This window comes from Hydractinia symbiolongicarpus, chromosome 10 (assembly GCF_029227915.1).
Source record: "Hydractinia symbiolongicarpus strain clone_291-10 chromosome 10, HSymV2.1, whole genome shotgun sequence".
Taxonomy (NCBI): domain Eukaryota; kingdom Metazoa; phylum Cnidaria; class Hydrozoa; order Anthoathecata; family Hydractiniidae; genus Hydractinia; species Hydractinia symbiolongicarpus.
The window spans coordinates 25,895,329-25,909,831 of record NC_079884.1 but is presented as its reverse complement, the minus strand read 5'-3'; the positions used below and the strand labels follow the sequence as shown (position 1 = coordinate 25,909,831).

Genomic DNA, 14,503 nt, shown 5'->3' with positions numbered 1-14,503 from the left:
CTTAATACATAATAAAATGATTTTAACTAAATACTAAAATTGCTGAGTCAGCAAAAAAATTTATTAAAAAAGTATCATAAACAAGGAAAAAATCGGTTTCTACGAGCTCCAACTTTTTATAATCTCGTTATTTGTTATCAGCTTCTGTTTTTAAATGAACCTTGGATTAACCCTGTTAAAACGGTGTGCGGAATTTTTTTTGTTCATTCTTATTTTGTTCAACAATAGCCTTTTGTTTTTTTTCAAAAGATTCTTTGTTAGCATCCCCTGCTGCATCGAACGCTGTTAAAAGAAAAAAATTCCGAATAAAGAGATTTCCGCACACCGTATCATGGCTGCATGCTTGGTGAACCACCAAGCATGTCTGAAAATTTTAAAGTAAAACGAAAATGCTATCGAAAGTTAAAGCTCGTACGTAATGCGCCATCTTTGTTGTTATTAACGTTTCTCTTTAATGATTACGTCATTTCTTTCTGTACAGTTTCGCAAACGCGTAGACTTAGACTATATTCGGCAGAACTAATTAATTATTTATGAATTTTATTTTCAAGAGAAATTGTTGAGGCTGAATATTTTTGGTGAAAGATAATAGTATTTTGGCCATAAAATCGGGACGAGTGTGTTGTAACAGAAAAAATATGGATATATAGTCTGAAAATAACCTTTCGTAACTTATTATGTAAAAAAAAATTTTTTAAAGGGTTACTGCCACCTTAAATTCACACCAAATTTAAACGAAAACTGCAAGAAACATGCTTCCAGTGAATTTCTTGCTTTGCTACTAGGAAAAAGAACTCATTAAGGAAAACTTCACAAGAACGGTCTATGAAGTCTATAATTATAAGGTATATAATACTTTCGGGTGCTTCAAAAAGGGAGAAGAACATTTATTACCATTTGGATCTTATCTTACCCATCCCAACCCCGTTTCTAGATTGTCTGAATGAGGGAAAAGATGAACCTCAACTACAGGGACGTCTAACAGACCATACTCTATTTTTAACTTCTTAGCCTAAGCCACAAGAAGCACTGTAACAGATGTTGTCCATCCATAGAAGACTATGAGAGAAAATGAAGCGTGCAACTTAAAAAGATGCATTCAAGCTGGAGGAGAGTCTGGCGTTTTCCAAGTAATATAAAATGAGGAAAAAAATGCTCCAATCCTACAGCCCTGGAGGAAATGTTTAGTATAGCAAAGTTAAGAAATTAGAGTTAAAAAATCCCGGTTTAATTAAAATCACGAAAAAATCTTCATGTGTTCGATTCTGTAAATTCTGCTGCTAGTCAAGGTAGAAGTGAGAGTATTAACAAAACATGATTTGGTCTAAATATAAAACAAGACAATCTTTATTCTTAATTTTGTTTTTCTTTAATTTTTTTTATCTTTCGTTGTATTTAAAACCTGCACGAATTTCAGTATAACTTTGTCCTATATTCGAAGTGAGTCACAATTGTTAAATTAATGTAGGCTGCATTTCGTCGTTTTTTAGGTGTTTTTAAATTTACTGCTTCGTTTCACCACAATCATTTACGTCCCCATTGTATCCATGTATTGTTTTTCATTGACAATGGTTCAACTTTTTATAGCAATATTTAATTTGCACCACCAATACTTCACCATCGCATTATTTTAAAGAAAATCGCAAAATTGACTTCAACCAAATTAAAACCCTCCTCCTCTCATATCTCCTGCATATATGAGATAAAAAATGATTTAACATGCTCTGCAGGCACCATATTTCTCGATTCGGTAAGCCCTTTCCTTGAATAAGCTCACAACTAGGGACAGAAACTTAAACAAAAACTAGAACAGAACAAAAACATTTTTCAATTTGACATGTTATCACACTTTGTATTCTTTTGTTATATTTTTCCTGTCTTCAAAGGACAGAGAAAGTAACAAAAGAATACAAAAGGTGCAAATTTGATTGGCTAAAAATCTTTATTTTGCAGAAAACTTAAAGTTAAATAAAATTTAAACTTTAGAATTTTTTTCCTGTGTAGTAGCAATAAACTTGCCAACGATTGATTGCAAAAAAAATTCCTGTTCTACGAAATATTTGTTGGGGTTAGAATTCACTACAGGCGGTTTGGCATCAACTAGTAATTTTGCATATTGTGCTATAAGAATGTAATCAAAATTTAAATGTAGCAATCGAAAAGTTCTTTCCTAAATTAAACATAAAAATTCCCCTGGAAATTGTCAACCAATTATTTATTTTTTTCTTCCAACTGTGTCTTCTTCGCTTCCATGTTTGTTAACATACACCCCTTCGATTTGTTCTTTGCTTCTTTTTTCATACAGGAAAAAATACAAAACAATTAAACCAGTCATAAAGCCACAATTAATTGATGACGCTCTAAATAACCATCTACCACCGCACTTATCATAAATAACTCCTCCAACAATATTTCCAACAATGTTTCCTAAACTGTAATATACGCTGGTGACAATAGTAAACATTGTCACAGAAATTTTTATGGGACTTATCTTGTTTGTGTATTCCACAGCTGCTGCCCAAAATATTGCAAACCCAAAAAACTGGAAGAGTTGGATAGGTACCATCAGATAAGGTTCTTCAACAAAAGACATCGATAAAAATCGCAAGCAATATGAGAATGTAGCAATAATAAAACTTGGATAGATACCACCACATAACTTTATTAGCTTTGCTGAAACAGGAAATGCTAATATTTCAGATACTGGTGACAATGCCGAAGCTACACCAATGATGGTTTTTGTTGTTCCTAACTCTTTTTCCATAAAAATTGCTTGAAATCCATTGATTAAGGAATAATTGATGCCCATATGAGCCATGATGGTGATAAAGAACATAACTTTATGTTGGCGGCATGTGTTGAATGTGCTTCTTCCAACTGATCTGTTTTGCTCACTTTTATTCTCTTTTACTGATTTTATATTATTGGTAGGTTCGTCCTTAATGGAAACAGTTGATGGCAATTTAATATTCTTAGTGTATTGATTTTTTCCATCCCTTTCAGATGAAATAGTTTGAGATTTCGGCTTAAACATGGTACGACCTGCGCTCTCAGAAGAACGAGTAAGAAAAATAAACGAAATAAATAGCAAAATGATAAACGGAAGGTACATAATAAAAGCTGCCGTGTATTTCGACATACCCTCTATTTGATATTGATCTGAAACAAATCCAGCAAAAAAAGACGATGCAGCAAAACCGACTGGACCAAAAACTCTTTGATAGCCGAAAGTAGTTTTATTTTTATACTTTTTCACTAGTACCATCACATTGGCGTCTATGAAGCCGACGATGGAAAGGCCAAACACCGCAATCAAAGAGGCCATCGTTAACATTACGTAAAACAATTTAGACTTTTCGTCACTTGCTAAATCTTCGTCATCACCAATGATACTTTTTGCAATCCATGGTACTGGGAATGTCACAGCGATATGAATTATAAGCATACTGGGAACAATAAATCTTTTGTGGTCACTGTGATCAATAATTATTGCAATAAAAGGGGCTCCAATGAGAGATGCTATGGTGCGCAATCCAGTTATAAGTCCACTTTGAGTGACTGTTAAACCAACAGATACTAAGAAAGCATTAAAATATGGCAACACACATCCCATAGTCCCGTACATACCAATGTATGCTAATTTTGCGGGAATTAACTCCTTAATAAAATGTGGACCAACACAAGATCTTGTTTGTTTCGACGTTGATTCATCCATCATCAGCAAAGTTTACTCGGAAAAAGCTTAAAAATTTTGAATATATAGTATATTTAATTGCGATCTCCCTTTTAAATTTATGTTTGAGTTTCAAGTGATCAATATTTGTTAACTAATTTGTTTAATTTAGGTAGCTGTATATCGATCAATAATAATATTCGTAGACATTAATTAAACTTTTAAAATCCGTCGATGCGTGCAATCGTATGTTTGAGAGATTTACTAACTGATTTGCAAAATATTTTAATGACAAAAAAATAAGCATTGTATTTGATCTACAAATAATCTTGAGCGTTTATAATTAATTACTTTAAACAAATTATATTTAATTCAGGTTGGCACATGACAAACGAGAAATAATCGTTTTCTTTAAATGTAGTTTATATATGGAATTTCAGAACGTCAAGATTAATTCAGGAAAAAAAGAGACAAGAAAATTTTGTGATATGCAGAATGTAATGACAATATGGAGTTTTCTAAAGCAATACACCACATCAACAACATATAAATAGTCAACCATTATATTGCTCTAAAAGCAAATAAAATGAGCAAGTAACAAAGCTTTAACGTCATTTGGAATTGCATCATTACGGCTTGCTCTTTCTCTCCTTCGACTGTAACTAAGTTGCATTACCGCTAGAGATCGTAGAAGATGGCTCTAACTTGCTTGCCTAACACACAAGCCGGTTCACAGTCAATAGTCGAGTTAAGATGGACTGACAACACTGCATTTAAAGTGCATCGGAGTTGGGACTCAAACATGAGACCTTATGATTACAACACCACAATACCATCTCCGCTAGAAAGATTAAGCATTTATAAAAATTTCTAAGTTTCTTTTAAAAATAGAAAATAGAACAATAATTTGACCAAAGTGAGTTCGTAATGACCTAATAAAATATTATTTCAAGGCAGAGATTGTGGTACTGCCACGTTGAACTCAACACAACAATTAATTATGCACTGCGTATTAGAAAGCTTTTCTTTCACAGTTCCAGGCATAATTATGAGCACTTGTTCCTTTGATGTCTGAATGCAAGCACTACCAAGTGTTCCAAGTGTTACCAAGTGTTACCAAGTGTTACCAGGTATTAAAATTGTTACAAATAGATCGTCCTAATGCATTAAATAAACATGAAAGATGAACGATACCAAAATCTTTGCTTATCCTTTAAGACATTTTTTACGCCCATGCTCATCTCTTTTTTTCCTTCTTTGTAATTGTATAATAGCAATATACAAAACCTTCACCAATTTTTCTTTGATTTAAAAAAAAACACGAAACAAAATTTAAAACAGATTTAAATATTTCAAATGCTGAAAAACATGATTGCATGATTCTTAAAAAATATTCTAAAAACCAATTATAGTTTTTAATTATTTGTAAATATTTTAATATAACATTTGTATCTTTAAACTTTGTAGTCGTTTTTCTATTTTTTCCATAATTTTCGTTTTACTTCAGCTGGAAAGGGCTTGGCTAACAACAACTTAGAGGTATTAAGTAAATTTTTTCATTATGAAGTATAAGTTTTGCCTCTAATAATAAACATCTTTGGTGGTTCGAAGTGTTTTTCACATATCCAAGTCTTCTTGGTAGATTTGAAATAGTCCATACCTTCTTGAATTTGTGTTAAATTATTAAATTACAACACATCTTTTTCTGTGGAAATGGCTCAGAAAAAAAGGTAATCTCTGTGGGTATTTTTTTTATGGTTTTTGTTGTAACAGCAACAATGAGGAGCTATTGGAGTGTAAGTAATCAAGCCACATAGCTCGGTTAGTTATTTTGAAAAAACTTTGGCCAGCATTATATCACTCTTTGTTGCAAAAAATTGTGAAAGTCCATTCAGCTGGTCGTCAAAATGCTAATACACCACTGAGCTATTGCACTGTTTCTCGTCATCCAACTGCTTTCTATCACTAGTCACCTTTTTTAGGTGAAACAATTAACAATTTGTATTTTCATCAGTATGAAAAGAGAAGTGAAAAGCAAGCGCAAGAGGTTTGTATGAATTTTTGTGCAGAAGAATAAGACTAACAAAAGCCGTTGATAAAACGTCGAATTTAACACTGACAACAACTTAATGGAGTCGAATAACTTCAGAGAAGCACTAAAAACAAGCTTTGTTGTTTTCTAAATTGTTTGTTCTTTATATGCACAGAAGCTTAAGTTTATTACATTAATATACATCAATGGCCCTAAGCGAGATATTTTTGGCATATATTATTCCCAAACGTTTTTCTCCAAATTTTTGATTTCACCACCAAAGATGTTTACTATCAGAGACAAAACTTACATTTCATATTAAAAAAAATTACTTAATCCTCCTAAGTTGTTGTTAGTCAAGCCCTTTTTAGCTGAAGTTTTAAAAAAAAAAAAAAACGACTACAAAGTTGAAAGATAAAAAGGTTATATTAAAAAAATTACGAATAATTAAAAACTAGTTGATAACATAATTGGTTTTTATCACAAGATCATGCAATCATTGACAGTCGAATGAGCTAACAACAGTTGCGGTTGTTAAAGGACAAACTCGCAGTTTTCAACAGTTAAATGAGGAGATAACAGTTATCTAAACAATATCTGCATATGGCTACTCACTTGTGTTTCAACCTTGGCGTGCAAGATCAGGTTCCTGGATTAATTTTGTTACTAATTTTAAAAACCCGCTTGTATAGATACTGAAAAATGAAAGAAGAACAAATAAATAAACCGTTAAATTCATCTCACCTTTCTTCAACAAGTTTGTTGTTAATTTCCTTTAAGAGCAAATAAATCATAAATGTTACAACAAAAGAACAATGAAAACCAATCACCCGTGAATTTTTCATAAGAAATTTAGTGCAGGTTGGTTGAATTTTTATTAATAAATGAAATAGACAATAAAACCGTTAGAAAAAAAGTCACTTCCTCATTATAATTAGCTATTTAATAAAATGGCGATTTCTTCTTTTGACAATAATAAATACAATTTTATTACATGTCTGAAAATTAATTTGAACAAACGTTTCAAAAGACAGCGACAGTTTTATAGTTTTATCGCGGAAATTTTTCAGCTTTTTTTAAAGAAAATTGTTGAAAGTTTAATCGACTTTGCTTGTTACAGACATACACACAGTGATCAAGTTTATCGCGCTTTTTGTGAGCTAACTTAAAAGTCGGTGAAAATCTAATTGATGTCAAATATAGTTACAGGCGCGGTTGCTTCACTGAGTGAAAAGATTTTTATTTGCTGTTTTGTTTTCTTACCCAGGGGCGGATCCAGACTTTTTCAAGACTTAGTCAAGACTGAGTCTTGAATTTAGCAGCTGGGGGCTAAATTTTAAGCTTTGCGGGTACAAAAATCGCCGAAAAATTGTCTTCCGATTTATCTAGTTATTAATAAAATTGACCAAAAGAAACGCTAAGCTATAACAAAATCTCCTAAGAACATCTTTTATAAGAATCAAATCTCCGTCTTACACGTCTTATTTTAGATAGATAAAACCACTAAAATTAACAGGGATTAACTACAATAAAGTGAGACAATTGTGAATATATTTCATTATTTATAAACTCCTGCTGTTTCTGCCAATATCAGGCTTCATCAGCATGACTAGGTGAATCAAATGATCACACCAGCCATGGACAGCAAAATAAAACACAATAATAACAAAAAAAATAAGAATATGGAAAGATCAGGATAATGAAGATGAAATATACATACATGTGATATGATACAAACACACCTCAACCCATGTATTTGTTCAGATATATTTGTTTATTCATAGGGCTAAACTCAAGTTTCGTTTGAACTTTGAAAGAAGAATTAAGAAGGGTTTTTTACTGCTTTTTGCATGCTGAAATAGGAAAATGCAACTTTCAGTTAAGAAAGTTGCAACCTGGAAAAAGGGGAACGTAATGATTTGGCTTGAAGTCTACACCAGACTTAACAATATCTTCATAACAAAATAAAATTTTTAACTGATCTTCATCAGGTAAAATAGATGGGTGTGGCAATATACACTGTGTAAAGAAAGTTGTAACAAACTGTAACAAACCGAATTGTGGGTAAAATGTGTTAATTTTTCTCTTTATTACTGTTGACAAGGCAAGTATTGACAGAAAAGGAAACCATGTCTTGGGGGTACAGTTGTTGATTGCTGTAGTGTCGGAGACTGCATATATACAGACTGTTATATATTTGTATATGTAAGGCATGGAGTGAAGTGTACATAGCCTCTTTGTATTTAACTATATTACGAGACACACGTGTTATTTCTTGTCCTGCTGGTATCTCTCATTTGGCGACGAGGATTGGATTTTATACAAAGAAAATTTACCACAACATTTCAGAAACATTGTCAGATAAGTACAAATACGTTTTCAACCTTGTACTGAATTCTTGTACCGTTTGGAAGAAAACTGTTACGCTCAAGCTGCGTCGCTCGCCAGGAGCCACCTCCGCCATTTTTTTTTGTACTACGGCTACGACTTTACGTAGGACATCACCACGCTCAACCAAATTAGGCTTCAAGTGTTGTGTGCGTAAAACATAAACAAATATGGCGCATGCCTTAGCGAATCTTCGCTCGTGTGTGCAAGAATTTCAACTACAGGATCACGAAGAAACTACTTCAAACATACACAAGCGTTGGTGTATGTGGGTAGAAAATTTGGAATATTGTTTTACTTTTGAAGGACTAGATACAGTACCGACAGAAGATGGGGCTGTCTCACCAGAAGTTAAGAAAAAAGCAGCGCTCCTAGCCTTAGGCGGCCATCAGTTGCGGGAGCTCTACAACACCCTCGAAGATACAGGGACGACATACACTGAGGCAAAGAGGAAGATCGAAGAGCATTTCAAAGGTTCAAAGAATCTCACTGCAGAAAGATACAAATTTTTCTGCATGAGACCACTCTCAACTCAAGAAACTCATGATCAATGGGTTACTCGTTTAAAGACTAAAGCAAGAGACTGTGAATTTGATCAAATGAACATGAAGGAAGCAATTAAGTTGGTGGTTACTCTACACACACCGATTCCTAAATTGCAAACAGCTGTCATAAGAGATGATATGACTTTCGAGCAAATGATGAAACTGGCACAATCTATGGAGCTGGCTCACCGAGAAGTTAGCTACATGAAGGCAAACACGATGGAACCTCATAATACTCATTCGGCGGAGAATATCGACCTTAACAAATTGGCACATTATGCTGATCAGCAAGGTATGCGGCTGGCACCAAAGAAGCCTGCCAACAAATCAACAAAAATGGTTGAGTTGTGTCGTTATTGTGGAGAAACGACACCACACAAAGGAAGTTGCAAAGCAAGAGGTGCCACATGTAATAACTGTGGCAAGAAAAATCATTTTTCACGAGTTTGTGAAAGCAAGAAAGTCAACTCAGGCACTAATCTAGAGCAAAAGAGCGTCCGGTATTCGGACGCTGCCCTATAGAGAAAAAAAATCAGAAATTTTATTTTTCTTTGAAAACCTCAAAAACGAGGTCTGGCCAGGGGTGGGGCGATACAGAAGCAATAAATCCCAAGATTCAGTGCCCTTTTTCTGATATAAAGTGCCCTTTTTTCACTCACGGTGCCCTAAAGGAAAATATACCACAGCGTCAACAATCTTCACGTAACATATACTTATCTTCGCGAAGAAACTCGTGTGCGCTGCCATGTTTACATTTCGTGTTGTTTCCGTAGGTCATTCACACTAAATATACTTCCACGCTATCTAAAATTGTTTGTTTTATTTTGGTTTTATTACCAACACATGTGCACAACACATATTTTCGATTTTTTAAACAAAAACACGAATTGAACACCATGTGTTTCGAATTCTTTTCAATTGTTTTGAAACAATGAAATAATAATTTATTAATGTCTTATTATGTTACGTAATTACATAATCGACTTAAAGAAGATTTCCAGATTATTTATCCAAAGAAGTTGAATTTCGTGAAGTTCACAGTTCGGGTTCAAAATGCCAACGAAAAAAAGATTAGAAAAGAAAAAAAACATAGAGAAGTTAAAGGCTGCTAAAGGCTCAAAAACTATTGCGCAATGTTTTAGCTATAAACAAGATGAAGCTTCTAATTCACAATCGTCAAGTCTTGTCGAGAATAGGTATCTGTTTGTTTTTCTTGATTTTTACAAATCGTATAATCTAGCGCTCATTATGTTTTCTTTTCATTTCTCTCAGTGAATTGATCACGGAGGACTCTTCCGATGAAGAAGTATTAGAAAAAACATGTAGCGAGGAGGACAGTGTTACGGATAAATCAGACGAAGATGAAGATGAAGTTTTAAACGACCCTGTTCCTGCTCCAACTGAAAACGAACAACGGCCTCACATAGATCACCGTCTTTACGATCAAAGTAAATACGAAAACATATATCCTTGGCTTTACTACAACCAAGCTATACATGGATATATGTGTAAAATTTGCGATGTGTATTACGCTACTACGGCCTGTCCAAGTGGGGGTGATCGAGGGGCATGGTCACACAAAGGAGTCCATTTCAATGAAAATGCTGGAAAAAAACTGAAACGCCATTCGAAGGCAAGTAGGCACATCAGAGCTGTCAATGCTATGACAAATCTCCGTATCACCGATACCTTGGGTAATGCCCCACAAGTTTCAGTAGCAGACCGACGGGAAGCTAATTCCTTGTATGTAGGAAAATTGATTCGCATTGTGCATTTTCTTGCAAGAAACAATCTTCCAGTCAAGGCGTTATATCCTAAGATGATTGACTTCCTTGCAAACGAAATGGAGGAGCCTATCATAAAACAGTATCTCCGTAACTGCGCTAAGAATGCCCAATACACTTCTCATGAGACATGCGACGGATTACTCACTGCATTGGACGAGTATTTATGGAAACAAACTGACGAGAGGATCCAAAAATCTGTTGACTTAGTATTGTTTGCGGACGAGTCCTCTAATGCTGCAAGGAGAGAAATGCTTGGGATTTTCATAAGCTCATACGACGAAGACAAACAAGATCTATTTATGGACTTTATTTCCTTAGTCGAGGTATCGTCAACCCAGTCGGAAATCGTTATGAACGCTGTGGTAACTGTAATGAAAGACAGGGACATTGACATTAAAAAGACGAGATTTTCGTGTCTCGACGGAACTAACTCCATGTCAGGAGAACATAATGGTCTCCAACGGAGGATAAGAAACTATGCACCTCATGCAATTTATGTCAACTGTCGCTGCCATCGTCTCGCTTTGTGTTTTAAGCACTTGATGGACGATTTCCCATGGCTCAAAACAATCGATGCGTTGCTTTTAGGTCTGTGGAAAACTTTCCATTTCAGCAGCAAGAATCGATACATCCTGAGAGAAATTCAAGAGGCGTACGGGTTGAAGGCTCTGAATGTCATAAAAGCTGCTGTTACGCGATGGCTCTCTCATGGCGCTGCTTGCAAACGCTGTAGAGAGAGATATGGGATGATCATTTCGGCCCTTGACGATATTGTTACTCGAAATCCCAAGCCCGAATTGATAGGATATCGATCTGAGCTTTTGAATGTGAACACAGTTCTCCAGATAACGTTTCTCGAAGATGTGTTATCTGTAATCAATGGTCTTTCAATGGTTTTACAATCTGATCATAAAGATTTTGGTGCAGTACGACGTGTTATGGCTACCACAATTTCTATTTTGAGAGATATGGCGTCGAATAAAAATAGCATTTATTTGAAAAGCTTTAATTCACACAAAGAAATTCTCACGCAAGTTGAATCGTTCACGAAACAGAATGTTGCTTCACGCGGAACTCGCAAAAGATTGAAAGTCGACTATTCTATCAATGCTGAAGAATTCCATGAGAAATACGGTAGTCCATTCATCACAGGATTTATAGGTTTGTTTTCATTTTTCCTAAGGGTAGTATTCAAATAGAAATTGTGGCCATCAATAGCATATTTTATAATAATGTCGTAACAACGTTGTTTCATAACTAAAAGGGGCTCTCTGGGAACAAAATTGATTTGACCCATAACGCTTTGACTCTATGACCTGGAAATCTTTTGAATTGAATTTTCGAAATTTTCAGGAGAGATGGAAGCAGCATTCGATATGTCCTGCATGGCACCCGTGGAATCTTTATTAGTTTTTGATCCTGTTGGTATACCAGAATCGACTGACGTAACATTTTCAAATTATGGCAACGATTCCTTAAAAGTGGCGTTTGATTTTTACGGCAACTCTGCTAAAGATACCTATCAAGGCCGAACAGTGTTAAGCAATCCTATCATTGATTGCACAAACGAGTCTCTTCAAATGGAATACGCGGGTTATAAAAATTATGTCACAACTCGTAAGATTGCATTGAGGGCCGAATTATCCTGTGAAGAAAAGAGCGCTAAAGCCAAACTCCTCAACGCTGAAGCTGACAAGCGGAAGACAAAACGGGAGATTAAGGCAATCCAGGATGACTTAAAAAGTATTGTCGACAAGAAACGATCACCTTTAACAGCAATCGATCTCTTGCGTGATAGCGTTGTTTCTTCTGCCTTCCCGAATGTTCGAACTCTGCTTCGTCTATATGCTCTTGTGCCTCAATCAGAGGCTGTGGTGGAACGTGGTTTTTCTCGTATGAAGCTCATCATGAACGACAAACGGACCAATCTCGACCAAAAAAGTTTAGATGCCTTGATGCGCATCTCGCATGCAACAAATCCTCTATCCAATAGGGAAGTCGACAGAGTTTTACAGATTTGGAAAACAAATCGTAACAGACGCATATTTTCATCGGAAATATAGTATCTTTCTCAACGAAAAAAATTGTTAACAAAGTCTCTGTGAAAATAAGCTAAAGTTTCGGAATGATATAGAACAATACTTTTTCGCCGAGAAAGATTTATGCATAATATACTTTGTTGTAATTTGAGTACAATTTAAGAAAGGGACTGTGGTCAGTATTTTGCTAATCACGCAATCATTGTTTCTTCGTTCGTTCATAATGGTACCGGCAACGGCGTAGTCGGCGTGACTGTTTCGTCGACTATCGTTGATGGTTGTGATGTAGTTGGGCTTGTGCTTTGTGTTTCTAAATGAATACTAATGGAAACAAGTACTGATGAGAAGAAACAACTTGGTTGAATGTTATCAAAATAAGCCTGGGAAATGCTATATTAGCCATTCTAGAGCGTTCACAAACCCCAAATTTTTTTTGGCCCCCAACCATGGTGGGGGCCATTTTTTCCACTGCCCTTTTTGTAAGCATAGGTACGCTGCCTCCAATTTCTAGATTAGTGCCTGCAACTTGCTTATTGCACAGCCAGGACCACAAGGAGGGTCATTTTACGAATATGGGGCAACAGAAATTAAACTTAATGCAGTGAAGGAGAAGCTACGAACCACCTGTGAAAACTATCCATCCACTGTAATCGAGGTAAACATCGACAACACCAGGATCACTATGCAAGTAGATTCGGGGGCAGATGCAAATGTAATTCCATGGAATGTTTATGAAGAACACTTAAAACACATTCCTCTTCGATCAACCAAGGCAAAACTGCAACCATACAACTCAGTTACATTACCAATCAAGGGGGCGTTTGAGGCACAAATCACTGCCAACAACAACAACAATGTCCAGGCTACCTTTTATGTAACAGAGGGAGCTGCTGCACAAAGTTTAATGGGCAAATACACAGCTTTCGATTTAGATGTATTGGCTATCAATGTAAATCACCTTGACAACCAACAAACTGTAAAACAGGTACACACCAAAGTACAACATCTAGATTATAGAGAAATGGCCAAACATCTAACTCCCATAGAGACATCGGTTGAACTTGAAAAGCAGCTTGAAGTCACAACACACAATCAAGAACAGAAGGTTGATGCAATTATGCACCACTTTGATGTAGTATTCAATGGCATTGGGAAGCATAAATATCGTCAGGTTCACCTTCATATTGATGAAACAGTTTGCCCAGTTGTGCAAGCGCAACGTCGTATTCCGTTTGCACACCGTGAAAAGTTGGAGACTCTGTTACAGGAGCTGGAAAAGGAAGATGTCATTGAACGGGTAGAGGGACCAACTGACTGGGTCTCCAACATTGTCATAACACCAAAAGCCGATCCATCACAAATTAGAATGAGTATTGACATGACTACCGCCAATAAAGCAATTCAACGCACGCGTCATGTCATACCAACGATTGAGGAACTTAGATACAGAATGAATGGGGCATGCCATTTTTCTAAGCTGGACATGAACCATGGTTATAATCAATTTGAAATTGATGACTCATCTCGATACGTCACAGTGTTTTACACTCATAAAGGCCTACGTCAATTCAAGCGACTCAACTTTGGAACCAATTCAGCTGCAGAAGTATTCCATGACGAAATGACTAACACTTTAGCTGACATCCAACAGGCTGCTAACATCTATGATGACATCATTGTATTTGGTCGTACTCAACGAGAACATGATTTAACATTAATCCAGGTTCTACAACGACTAGCAGACTGTGGATTAACATTAGGACGATCCAAATGTCAACTTAATGTGACATCTGTTAAATTTTTTGGTTTAATATTCTCGGCTAGTGGTATATCACCGGATCCTGCCAAGGTGACTGCGCTTGATGCCATGACAGCACCTTCAAATGCAACGGAAGTGAGATCCTTTCTAGGCATGACCAATTTCAGCTGTACCTTTATTCCTGGTTATGCCAACATTACTGCACCTTTACGACAACTAACATGTAAAGGCCAAGTTTTTGAGTGGACAGATGAGTGCAACACTGCATACAACAAGCTCA

The 14,503-nt window shown here is 35.7% G+C and overlaps 3 protein-coding genes across 3 annotated transcripts; 2 read left to right on the top strand and 1 right to left on the bottom strand.

Annotated features, from left to right (window-relative positions):
- Nucleotides 1-926: 926 nt before the first annotated feature.
- Nucleotides 927-6,538, bottom strand: LOC130662501 (major facilitator superfamily domain-containing protein 6-like). The gene is made up of 2 exons (XM_057461384.1): nt 6,321-6,538; nt 927-4,514 (listed from the first exon to the last, which is right to left on the bottom strand). Exon 2 carries the CDS (start codon nt 3,716-3,718, stop codon nt 2,216-2,218), a length of 1,503 nt encoding a protein of 500 aa, XP_057317367.1. The 5' UTR covers nt 3,719-4,514; nt 6,321-6,538; the 3' UTR covers nt 927-2,215.
- Nucleotides 6,539-8,263: 1,725 nt separating this feature from the next.
- On the top strand, nt 8,264-9,160 carry LOC130613016 (uncharacterized). The gene has a single exon (XM_057434339.1). The coding sequence runs from the start codon at nt 8,264-8,266 to the stop codon at nt 9,158-9,160; it is 897 nt and encodes a 298-aa protein (XP_057290322.1).
- On the top strand, nt 9,151-12,943 carry LOC130662499 (E3 SUMO-protein ligase KIAA1586-like). Its single transcript, XM_057461383.1, has 3 exons — nt 9,151-9,834; nt 9,911-11,586; nt 11,779-12,943. Exons 1-3 carry the CDS (start codon nt 9,692-9,694, stop codon nt 12,486-12,488), a joined length of 2,529 nt encoding a protein of 842 aa, XP_057317366.1. The 5' UTR covers nt 9,151-9,691; the 3' UTR covers nt 12,489-12,943.
- The last annotated feature ends 1,560 nt before the right edge of the window (nt 12,944-14,503 follow it).

What these genes read in the sequence shown, in the direction of transcription:
- LOC130662501 (XM_057461384.1), bottom strand. Translation starts at nt 3,718, where the DNA reads ATGATGGATGAATCAACGTCGAAACAAACAAGATCTTGTGTTGGTCCA.
- LOC130613016 (XM_057434339.1), top strand. Translation starts at nt 8,264, where the DNA reads ATGGCGCATGCCTTAGCGAATCTTCGCTCGTGTGTGCAAGAATTTCAA.
- LOC130662499 (XM_057461383.1), top strand. Translation starts at nt 9,692, where the DNA reads ATGCCAACGAAAAAAAGATTAGAAAAGAAAAAAAACATAGAGAAGTTA. An exon ending in TCAAGTCTTGTCGAGAATAG is followed by an intron (nt 9,835 to 9,910) that starts GTATCTGTTTGT and finishes CATTTCTCTCAG; the next exon opens with TGAATTGATCACGGAGGACT. An exon ending in ATTCATCACAGGATTTATAG is followed by an intron (nt 11,587 to 11,778) that starts GTTTGTTTTCAT and finishes CGAAATTTTCAG; the next exon opens with GAGAGATGGAAGCAGCATTC.